This window comes from Pongo abelii, chromosome 10, assembly GCF_028885655.2.
Source record: "Pongo abelii isolate AG06213 chromosome 10, NHGRI_mPonAbe1-v2.0_pri, whole genome shotgun sequence".
Classification (NCBI taxonomy): Eukaryota; Metazoa; Chordata; class Mammalia; order Primates; family Hominidae; genus Pongo; species Pongo abelii.
The window spans coordinates 54,053,805-54,064,961 of record NC_071995.2 but is presented as its reverse complement, the minus strand read 5'-3'; the positions used below and the strand labels follow the sequence as shown (position 1 = coordinate 54,064,961).

At 52.9% G+C, this 11,157-nt stretch overlaps 2 protein-coding genes across 6 annotated transcripts; both read right to left on the bottom strand.

Annotated features, from left to right (window-relative positions):
- Positions 1–418: 418 nt before the first annotated feature.
- Positions 419–3,963, bottom strand: MYL6 (myosin light chain 6). 2 transcript variants are annotated; one of them, NM_001132731.2, is given in 7 exon segments: positions 425–611; positions 1,328–1,372; positions 1,677–1,754; positions 1,849–2,022; positions 2,266–2,409; positions 3,282–3,309; positions 3,575–3,620. In NM_001132731.2, coding segments are annotated over 6 exon segments (456 nt in total). In that variant the 5' UTR covers positions 3,578–3,620; the 3' UTR covers positions 425–611; positions 1,328–1,343.
- Positions 3,964–3,965: 2 nt separating this feature from the next.
- On the bottom strand, positions 3,966–10,873 carry MYL6B (myosin light chain 6B). Of its 4 annotated transcripts, none has more exons than XM_063711827.1 (9): positions 9,642–10,873; positions 9,342–9,567; positions 7,854–8,094; positions 7,106–7,133; positions 6,749–6,892; positions 6,353–6,526; positions 4,401–4,478; positions 4,211–4,248; positions 3,966–4,064 (listed from the first exon to the last, which is right to left on the bottom strand). In XM_063711827.1, the coding sequence occupies exons 3-8, from the start codon at positions 8,025–8,027 to the stop codon at positions 4,220–4,222; spliced, it is 627 nt and encodes a 208-aa protein (XP_063567897.1). In that variant the 5' UTR covers positions 8,028–8,094; positions 9,342–9,567; positions 9,642–10,873; the 3' UTR covers positions 3,966–4,064; positions 4,211–4,219. The 4 variants fall into 4 exon arrangements, with proteins under 4 accessions (XP_063567897.1, XP_063567896.1, XP_054383276.1 ...); XM_063711826.1 differs by having other exon boundaries at positions 7,854–8,073; XM_054527301.1 differs by having other exon boundaries at positions 7,854–8,073; positions 9,954–10,125.
- Between the last annotated feature and the right edge of the window lie 284 nt (positions 10,874–11,157).

Below are 11,157 nucleotides of genomic sequence, written 5' to 3'. Positions count from 1 at the left end.
GCCCTGCTGAGGTGATGGACAGGCTTAGGCAGTGCTAATAATGGTCTGGCTTTAGCTCCAATAAACACTCCACAGGCTTCCCCACAAAAGGCCTTATTGGGAGCTTGGGAGGGCGGGGGCCAGATTTAAGGAGCTGGAAGGCTAGGAGAAGACAGCCTGATATGGAACGGAACAGGGATGGCCAGCCTTGGTCCTACTGGGATCTATGGCTTTCCTAATCTCCCAAGAGGTAGCTTGTGTAAGATGGATGAATGGGGCCAGCAGTTTTTAAATGAAGCCCAGACGGCTAGTACAGGGCCTTGCCCAGCTTTCCTCAACCCCTGCACCATTGACCTTGGACTCTGCCTCAGGGCAGAAATCATCACCACCTCACCTTCTTCCCCTTTACCCTGTTCAGGAAAGAAAGCAGAACCGAACCGAGGGCCCAGAGAGCAAGTTTATTTGGTGAATGCTGACGGCAAACATCATCCAAGAGAGACAAGATGGGAAAGTTGCTGAAACAAGAAAGCCTAGGGAAACTTCAGGCTAGATACAAAATTCACACAGGGAAAGGCACGGACTCTGGGGAGACTGGGAAGGTCCTCAGCCATTCAGCACCATGCGGACGAGCTCTGTGGAAAGGAAAGGTGGGATGAGCCAGGGAACAGGGCTGTGGAGGGGTACGCCAAGGGCCAGGGGACTACCAGACTGCAAAGGTAGCATAGGTGGGAACATGCCCACAGCAACCAACCCTGGGGTCAGTTTGCAGAGGAGCCACCTTGAGTCTGACCAGTTCTCCCTGCCCCTAGCTCCCCTCCCACCAGCTGTTAGTCCCCCACCCAACCCTGAGCAGCAAGAACACAGCAGAGGCAGAAAAGTTCTCCACTACACCTACAGCTACTGTCAGCCACTGGCGGGAGGAGAGGACAGAGTTTTGGGTTAGGGTACCTCCAAGCTGCCCAGCGAGGGAAGGGGAAAGGACTGTTCAGCTATAGCAGCAGAATGGGGCAGGCAACCCATACCCCTCTATGCCAGCTACCCATGCTCCAGGGCCAGAAGGTCACCCTAAAGCAAGACTGGTATACAGGCTGGTGAGAGTTCCCAGACGCCAGCACCCAGGGCCCTATAAGTAAAACCTCAGGGCCCATTCTAGAGGTAAGGAGGTACCGTACCCCCAGGTTGTCTTCCTCTTTGAGGAATCCCTCCCCTCCCTAGTCAGCTCCATGCAGAAACATGCCAGGAGGAAGTCAGATGGTAGTAGGGTAAGGGCAGGGGATAAAGAGCACAGGTTGGGGAAAAAAGAAACACTGGGGAGATCAACTAGAGGAGAGGCTGGGAGGAGCCGTACCCGCCCCATGGGCCCGTCACCCCGACAGGATATGCCTCACAAACGCTGCAGGAAGGAAGAGACATTCATGGTGAAGACAAGACACAGACATGGGGTGAGGGGTCAGGCAGTGGGGACAGACATTCCATTATTTCACTTCTCATTCCTTCCCACCCTCTACAATACTACCCCTTCCTTTCCTGTTATACCACCCTGACCTCCCACTCCTGGGCTGGGCTAGGCAGGGCCCTGCACCTTGCCTCCTGGCTCTTTTTGGAGCCCAAGTCCAGGGATAGGGAAAGCCCCAGACACTATACTTGACCTGCCCCATATGGCTGCTTCCTCTGAGAAAGCGCAGTTTACCTCTTACCTTCATAGTTGATACAACCATTGCTGTCCTCGTGCCCTGCCACTAGCATCTCTACTTCTTCCTCTGTCATCTTCTCACCTGCAGGGGGAAAGAAAGCATTTTTGGAATTGGGTGATAAGTGAGGTATCTCAGGGTGCCATCTCAGCTCAAGGACAAGGACACAGAACCTTACCCAGTGTGACAAGAACATGCCGGATTTCAGCACCCATGACGGTGCCATTTCCTTCCTTGTCAAACACCCGAAGTCCTTCGACATAATCCTCATAGGTGCCCTGGTCCTTGTTCTTGGCCACTGTCTGCAGCATGGGCAGAAAGTGCTCAAAGTCCAGCACCTTCACATTCATCTCTGCCATAAAGGAGGTGGAAGTGTCAGGCCAGAGAAGTAACACAAGTTCTCAGGACAGGGGATTATAGAGACCTCAACTGAACAGAGAGATGACAGATGACTCCCCCCTAAAAGCAAAGAAATCCATGGGATTTGCTAATCCAGACTTGCCGAGTTTGGGGCCTATGAAGATAAAGGGAAGCTCTTAGCTGAAGAACTGTGGGCCCATGACCACACTTAGGAGTTGTTCTTTAGGCCCCTCACCATCACTCTTGGGGTTCCCCAGGACCTTGAGCACCTCGGCGTTGGTAGGGTTCTGGCCCAGGGCCCTCATCACATCCCCACACTGGCTGTACAGGATCTTGCCATCACCTGTTCGGTCAAACAGCTGGAAGGCCTCCTTGAACTCTGAGGATTCAGATGAATGTCAACACAGGATTTGAGGGTTAATCCAAACCCTACCTCAGAGCTCTGCTGCCCATTCAACTTTGATCATGCTGAGGAAACCAGATATCTGCACCAAACTGTACACCAAAGTCTACTTAAGAGGGCTCTATTTCTCTTCCTCCCAACTCAGGTGTCCTATATAGAGCCTTCCTCCCCCTCTGGCAGCCTGGTAACATCCATTTATACACCCCCTCTGCCTGCAGCAGGCCTGCCAATCTACTGCTGCTACACTTCTCAGGGCAGGAATTCGCCACCGCCCAGTCTCAGTCCTGTCCTTATAAGGAAGTGGGAGCAGCAGCCTGGGACTAGGGTCATCCCAACCTGCCACTTCGCATCCCTCCAGTACAAAGAGAACTTCCAGAGAGTATAGCTACAGTCATATCCTTAGCAAACTCCCCTGTCTTGTCCCCATCTACACAGAATATCAGGTCACCGCTCTACAATCTTCACAACTGCAAGCTGGGAGGGCGGGGACAGTTATCACAGGAGGAGAAAAGAGGCAGAAGTAGCTGATTAAAGGACAAAGGAAAGCAGGCAGCTTTATACACCCTCCCCAGACCCCACACACAGCAGGCATTAGGTGACCAAGTTTTTTCACATACCCACACCACCTAAAACTCACCCAGTGCTTGGGACTCAGATCTAGAGTGGAAGGGGAGGGAGGAAGAAAGTGAGAAAAGAAAATGGAGGATCCAGAAAAAGAGAAAATAATCCAGGGGGTAATCTCATGGGGGTGCTAAAGAGATGACAGATTAAGATTACAGGATAGGTGCTGGGGGGGGGGGTGTCCCTCTCCCTAAGGGTGACCTCGGTAAGGATCAGAGATAACCTACCTGCGGTCTGGTCTTCGGTGAAGTCACACTGCTCAGAGAAGAGGGAAGTGGTCAGCATCTGAACGCCAATCCCCCGAGTTTCTATCCCAGCCCCACAAACTCTGACCCACAAACTCCTGTTTCAGGCTGCAGACTCGCTTCCCCGCAGGGCCCCAGGCTTTCCAACCCCACCTCCAACCTTTCGGGTCCTCAGGTTCCCTTTGCCTCCTACCCCTGCCTTCTCCTCGCCCCCCACCCGTCTCTTCCCGCCTCTCGTCCCCAATCCTGCCCATCTCCCAGGACCTGGGCCCCACCATCTTGACTGCTCAGCTCTGCGGGACCTTTTCCTGCAGTAATGGCTGCGACTCTCGGCCCAACCCTAGTCTTAGTACGTCCCGATGACGTCACCCTCAGCGGACTCAGCCAATAGGAACCGTGGCCTGGGTTTATGCAGATGATTGCTACATTAGTAATGACTTGGGCGGGGTCCGCTGTTCCTTTCTCCAGCGTCACCTAGGCACAGAACCGCTCGGAGGTGGGGGGGAGGTGGGGGGGGCGTGGGCGGGGGCACAATGAATCTGCACCTCCCAACAGCAGGAAGATCAGATTGGAAGAGGAGAGAGCCCTCTTTTCCCGCCCTCTCCTCCTAGCACCCTCCCCGTCTCCCGCTGCTCCCCCAACCATGAAAAAAATAGCAGTCTGAAACCGAGAGGAACCCAGTCTTTATTTTGAAACAATAGGTGGCCTCCTGGTGGCTGGAACGTGTTTCCGCCTGCGGGGCCCAGTGTCCGGACCCCACTGGATCTGTGGAAAAAAACCAAAGTTGCGAAGTGCTGGAGCCTGTGCAGCAACCGGACAGCAGAATGAACTCCGCTGCTTTTCTATGCTGGCTGAGAGAAGAGCGGGAGACTTGCCTCGTAAGGCGCGGCGAAGGGGTGGGAGGGCCCTACCTGCAGCACTCAGACGCTTAGGATGTGTTTCAAGAAGGCTGCAGAGAGAGGAGGCAAGAGGGGCTTCAGAAGCAGGCCTTTGGATAATACATCTGACTCTAGGTAATCCAGGGGTGCCCCCGCCCACACGCGGCAAGACGCCTGGCTGCCCTCCTCCCTCGGCCCCGCTCCCGCTTTTTTGTCCCCTCACCCTCGTAGTTGATGCAGCCGTTGCTGTCCTCATGTCCTGCCAGAACAGTCTCCACCTCCTCCTCAGTCATCTTCTCTCCTGAATCCCAGACACAACGTCTGAGGCCCTCTTTTCCCTCCTTCACTCACCCAGGCCACGCTTTCCCTTTTTTTTTTGAGACGGAGTTTCGCTCTTGTCGCCCAGGCTGGAGTGCAGTGGAGCGATCTCGGCTCACTGCAACCTCCGCCTCCCGTGTTCAAGCGATTCTCCTGCCTCACCCTCCCGAGTAGCTGGGATTACAGGCGTCCGGCTAATTTTTTGTATTTTTGGTAGAGACGAGGTTTCGCCATGTTGGGCAGGCTGCTCTCAAACTCTTGACCTCAAGTCATACACCTGCCTCAGCCTCCCAATGTGCTAGGATTACAGGCGTGAGCCACCGCGCCTGGCTTTTTCCATATATTTTTGTAAACAACAATATAAACATAACAATTGTACTTTTTTTTTTTTTTTTTTTTTTGAGATAGGGTCTCCCTCTGTCACCCAGGCTGGAGTGCAGTGACATCATCATGGCTCACTGCAACTTCCACCTCCTGGGCTCCAGTGATTCACATCAGGCTTTGAAGTAGCTGGGACTACAACTGTGCACCACCACATCTGGCTAATTTTTTAATTTTTTTGTAGAGACATGGTTTTGCCATGTTGCTCAGGCTGGTCTCGAACTCCTGAGCTCAAATGATCTGCCCATCTCGGCCTCCCAAAATGCTGAGATTACAGGTGTGAGCCACCACACCTGGCCTTGTACTTTTTTTTTTTTTAATAGAGATAGAATCTCACTATGTTGCCCAGGCTGGTCTCGAACTCCTGGGCTCAAGCGATCCTCCTGCCTTGGCCTCCCAAAGTGCTAGGATTACAGGAGTGGGCCACTGCTCGCGGCCAGCCTATGCTGTTTTGCTTTTTTTGAAACTGAGTCTTGCTCTTTCGCCCAGGCTGGAGTACAGTGGCACGGTCTCGGCTCACTGCAACCTCCACCTCCCGGGTTAAAGCGATTCTCCTGCCTTAGCCTACTGAGTAGCTGGGATTACAGGCACCCGCCATCATGCCTGGCTAATTTTTGTTTTTAGTAGAGATGAGGTTTCACTATGTTGGCCAGGCTGGTCTCGAACTCCTGACCTCAAGTGATCCGCCTGCCTTGGCTTCCCAAAGTGCTGGGATTACAGGCTTGAGCCACTGTGTCTGGCCTTTTGAGACAGAATATTCCTCTGTCCCCCAGGCTAGAGTGCAGTGGTGTGATCTCGGCTCACTGCAACCTCAGACTCCCGGGTTCCAGCGATTCTCCTGCCTCAGCCTCCTGGGTAGCTGGGACTATAGGTGCGTGCCACCATGCCCGCCTAATTTTTATATTACTAATAGAGATGAGGTTTTACCATGTTGGCCAGGCCGGTCTTGAACTCCTGAGTTCAGGTGATCCGCCCGCCTTGATCTCCCAAAATGCTGGGATTACAGGCATGAGCCACCGTACCCAGCCAGGACACGCTCTTTAGAGTGGTACCTCTTCTTCTCCCACCCCGGAGACTTCCCATAGCCTCAGTCCTCAAGGGAATCCTCCCCTGGTCATGGATGCCTCTTGCTTTCTATTTCACCCTAGTACTGGTGAAAAGTATTGACCCACAAGGAAACAATCCCAGGAGGTTACGAGACATACCAAAACACACAACCCACACGTCTCTTCCAAAATGAAAATTCAGGTTTCCCGCCTCATCCCTTTTCCTCTGCCTTCCGGAAGGCACTTTAGCCTCTGGAAGAGCGAGTCCTTCAGATGTACCCCCATAGCTCTGACCTTCTCAGTCTCCTGCCGACCACCTGCAGGATAGTAATCCTCCTGCTGGCTCTGCTTATCTGGCCAGTCTTTTTTCTGGCCCACCCCATCCCCCTCTCCACTCTAAAGGAATTCTGGTCCCCCTTGCCTGCCTCACCGAGGGTGGTGAGAACATGTCTGAGCTCTGCTCCCATGACTTTGCCGTTCCCCTCCTTGTCAAACACACGAAGCCCCTCCAAGTAGTCCTCATATGTGCCTTGGCCTCGGTTCTTGGCCACTGCCTGGAGCATGGGCAGGAAAGTCTCAAAGTCCACACGCCGGGACTTCAGCTCTGGAGGTTGGAGAGAGGTAAAGGAGAGGTCACTGTAGTATCACATAGGACCCAGCTCCCAACCCTACCACAATGCTTTCATCCTATTCACAGCATTTAGGATATTTTCCTGCTTCTGTGTTTGACAGCTTTTGAAGTCCTGAGATCTACCTCATTCTTTTTGTTACCAACATCCAACTTTTGAAAACTAAAAACCCAAATTGTTCCCAAGGGTCCCCTCACCATCACTCTTGGGGTTCCCCAGGACCTTGAGCACCTCGGCGTTGGTGGGGTTCTGGCCCAGGGCCCTCATCACGTCCCCACACTGGCTGTACAGGATCTTGCCATCCCCCACTCGGTCAAACAACTCGAAGGCCTCCTTGAACTCTAAAGTATAAGGAAGGATCAGTGTAGACACTGACTAGGGTTCCCATCACCCCCAGACAGAAGGAATTTCAGAAACTATGTGAACAGAACAAGGGAGGAAAAGAGGACTAGTATGGGAGGTTTCAAGGTCAGGACTGGGGTTAGGGGAATAGAAAGAGAATCTGACCAGGGGATTGGGGATGGGACAGTGGGCTTAGACCAGCTTCTCCTCACCCTCCAGCTGGTCCTTGTTAAACTCGATCTGTGGAAGAAAAAAGCAGGTGGGGAGAGATGACAGTTTATTCAATCCCTCTCCCACACTCCTCCCAACCAACTGGCAGCCACTTCTGAGGAGGGGCCCAAAGGGACCAGGCTGGAAGCCCAGCCACCTCAGTCCCATTCCCAGCTCTGGGCCTTGGGAGAATCCCAAGAAGAGGAATTACAGTGGGGAGGGTTTCCTGGGAACAGGGTTAATCCCATGCCACCTGTTTCCCTCCCTCCATTGCCCTGAGCCCTGCATCCCTCACATAACTGGGGGCTGAACAAAGGCTAAATTTACCCCTGGCCCCCAGCTGTGATTGTCTAACAAGTCTGTCCTCTTCAGCCTCCCCTCCTGGAGTTCAGAGCTGCAGGCCTTTTGAGTTGAACCACCAGCCAGGGGCAGGCAACAGCTCTCTTCCCTTCACCTTGAAACTGTCCTCAGAACCCAGATGTTCCCCATCTAAGAGTCCCTGCCTCCAGCAGGGGGTAAGTGAGTGTGTATGTGCTGTACACACATGATTATAGGTTAGAGGGAGAGAACAGCAAAGACAACAGCAGAGTCATAAGACTGGATGCTTCCAAATGGGGGACTAAGGGAAAGCCCCAATCTCATTCCAGGGCTCATTGATTCCCTACCGTCTAGATACCCCCTAATCCCCTAGGCTGTATCCCACCCTCAAACCACCCCCTCCAATTCTATCTTCACTTTCCAGAGACTCACCACCACTTTGGAGAGATCGACTGGAGGCTCCTGGGTTTTCTGAGGGGCCTGGGGGACAGCTGGCTCAGCTTTGGTCTTGGCTGGAGGAGCCCCTGCTGCTGCTGGCTTAGCAGCAGGTTTGGAGATGGAGGGCCCTGCTGGTTTCTTCACGGGAACATCCTTCTTGGGAGGCATGATGTCCGGTGGCCAAAGGACAGTGTGCGGATGGGGGCACCCATCTCTGTTTAAATAGCCAGGGAGTCTGGGATGTCAAGGGGCGGGGGCAGGGGCAGGGAGCCAGTTGGCTGTGGCAAGGGTGAGGTAGAGGAGAGATATAACCGCCTGCCCTCACTCCCCTGGCCTCCTATGGTTCAGGACTCATGCCCCAAGGTCTTCTTCCCTCTGTCCCCTTATCCCCAAAGGCTGACCAGAAAAGAACAATGTTTCCTTTAGGGGTAGGGGAGGAAGCCAGAGACTGCCCAGAATGAGGTAGTTAACCTCCAGGGTGAGGAAAGGATGCTTGCCAGTGGCACTGAGATGGGGGTGGTGAGGCAAAGCAGGTGATCCAGCAGCTTTAGTCTTCTTGAAGGGTGGGGTGAGGGGTAGCAGTCAGGGAGGCTTGTGTGAACTGGAACAAGTTAAAGTGTGGTCTGGGAGCAATGACAAAAACAAGAAGCCCATCTGCCCAGCCCCTCCACTCCCTTCTGACCATGGCTTTGTAAAGAGCAGGGGTAGTTAACCTTAGAGTCTAATGATCCCTAATACTTGTAGTTCCTGAGCCCCCACCCAGCCAAGAACTGGAACTATTCACAGTATAAAGGAAGAATAGTCATAAAAACAGGAGTATGACATCCCTCATTGTCTCCTGTGCCCAGTGTTGTTTTAGGGGCAGGAGTGGGGGCAAAGATCAGGTTTAACATCTGCTACCCATTCTTCCATGGAAGGAACCTTCTTCCACAAGCTCAGGGTCATTCAAGACAAACAAAAGGTAGGGTGCTTGCTGAACCTGTGGGGACCCTGTGGTGGCACCTGAGGAGAAGGGCAGGCTCTGGGAGACAGCTTAAATTCCCTAATCCAAGAGGATGTGGGTGCTCCTATGGCCTCCATGAGTATTCACCCCACAACCAGGGGTATAATAAAAATCCTGACTCAGGCGCCAGGTCACAAACCCTGCCGGGGGCGCTGGGAGAGAGTCCAAGTTGGGGGGCGTTTGGGAGTGGGGAGGGGTTGCGGGCTAATTTTGTTCTGGGGGAAATTAGGAAAGGATTTAGGTAGCATTCTGAGGAAGATAGCAGTGATTCCACTTAGGCCCCGGGATTGATGCTGGGTCTCCCATTCGCAAAACAGCGTCTGAATCTCATGACTGCAAATTGTCCCATTTTTACAAAATACATCACACACACACGACACACAGACACACATACACACACACACTCACACACACACATACTCACGCACCCCCCACTGAATCTTAAAGAAAGTGGCTCTCCTCAGCCCCCAAAAACTCACCCTGCGGGGTCCGTGTCCGGGGCTGGGGAGGGGGCGGGGCATAGCGCGGCCCCCAGCCCTGAAGGGTTAATTCCGATGGCCGCGGAGCATGCCGGGAGTCGTAGTCCCCCACGGGCTCACGGGATGCGCCGCGCTCTAGATTACAGCTGACGCGAGGGCGGTGGCTTCCGGCCCATGGCGGTGGTTGGTGACTCAGTGTCCTTCCAGCGCGCTTTATGTCCCGGAACTGAAAGGCAATGAACAATTTCCAATCCACCCCAACCCTAAAACCCTGCGGGGCCCCTGGGGTATCCCTCCTACTTAGCCCTGGCGGGCGCCTAGTCTCGGGAGGCGGAGGGGGCGCGGCGACTGTTTTCCTGGACCTACTGCTGAAAGAACTCACAACCTGGGGAAAGGTTGAGGCTGCAGCAGGCAGCGTGGAGGTCACATAGTTGGAAGCACTTAACCGCCCCGGGGAGAGCCGCTGCACTCTCTTTCGCTTCCTCTCGCGGTTTGGCAGGAAAAAAAGAGGCCTCAGAGTAGTTTGTTTTTAATGATCTGGTTGCTGAAGTAAATGTTAAAATTTGCAATTAAGCCCAGTCACCTGCCCCAGCCTTCTCTGATCGAGATTACCATCCTGCGGCTGCATATGCGCCATCCTCCTCGGTCTTCACAGGTCTCTGAGTGGAGAGCTGGGCTTTCCAGCCCTACTTTCTGAGACAATTATGGTCAGCATTGGAGTTCACTGGTTCCCCTAGGCGTTGATCAGAGGATGGGAACCAGCCCGGCCGGGCCACCTTCACTCACTGTATCAGTAAATACCCTGGCGGTGCACCTGGTGTTGGAAGCTGGTGCTGCACAGGCGTATGAGGATTAGATCAGAGCAGAAAACTCGGGCGAGGGTAGGGTGGTGAGGCACAGGTGAACTTTATGGGCAGTAAGTGAGGTTCACTGGTTGGGGAAAGTTTATTGGAAAGGTAGAAATGAATTGTACGACAGAAATAACGATAATAGTAAGTTAGCAACCATTTCTGGAGGCCGCCATAGATCTGGTACCGGTGAAGGGGCTAAATTATCTCAGAGGGTGCTCAAGTGCATGGGGTTCAGACGAGCCTGCTCAGATTTAAATCCTGGTTCTACCAGGTCCTGGTTAGTGACTCTCAGCAGGTTTAGTTATCTCTCCTGGGCCTCAGTTCCTCATCTGTAAAATAATGATAATGGTACCTACCTCATAGGGCTCTTAGGAGGATTCGAAGTGTTATTATTGGTAAAATAGGGCCGGGCTTGGTGGCTCACGCCTCCCAGCACTTTGGGAGGCGAGGCAGGCGGGTCACCTGAGGTCAGGAGTTCGAGACCAGCCTGGCCGACATGATGAAACCCTGTCACTACTAAAAATACGAAAAAAAAAAAAAATAAATAGCCCGGCATGGTGGTGGGCGCCTGTAATCTCAGCTACTTGGGAGGCTGAGGTAGGAGAATCACTTGAACCTGGGAGGTTGCAGTGAGCCGAGATCGCACCACTGCACTCCAGCCTGGGTGACAGAGTGAGACTCCATCTCAAAAAAAAAAAAAAAAAGTGTAAAATAAACTAGGCCTGGCACAGCATAAGTGCTGTATAGGTTTTTGTTAAATAACTTTCCTTTAATCTTCCCAAGGTATGAGGTCGCTGATATTTTCCCCATTTTACATAAATGAAGTAAGGATCAATAGGTGTTGTGAAGAGACGGAGAGGAAGAAGGAATACATTTTTAAGTGGTTATAAGACTGGGAAAGGGCCACATTATAGATGCCTTTGTGTGACTTTCATCACTTTTGCAGACATTGATTTCAAAATATG

Coding starts and splice junctions, on each gene's coding strand:
- MYL6B (XM_003778059.3), bottom strand. CDS start 8,027: ATGCCTCCCAAGAAGGATGTTCCCGTGAAGAAACCAGCAGGGCCCTCC. Junction 6,893..7,105: donor TAACAAGGACCAGCTGGAGG/GTGAGGAGAAGC, acceptor CTTATACTTTAG/AGTTCAAGGAGGCCTTCGAG. Junction 4,249..4,400: donor CGGCTGCATCAACTACGAGG/GTGAGGGGACAA, acceptor CTCTCTCTGCAG/CCTTCTTGAAACACATCCTA.
- MYL6 (XM_009247870.4), bottom strand. Junction 2,410..3,281: donor CACCGAAGACCAGACCGCAG/GTAGGTTATCTC, acceptor CTGAATCCTCAG/AGTTCAAGGAGGCCTTCCAG. Junction 2,023..2,265: donor GGGGAACCCCAAGAGTGATG/GTGAGGGGCCTA, acceptor CCTTTATGGCAG/AGATGAATGTGAAGGTGCTG.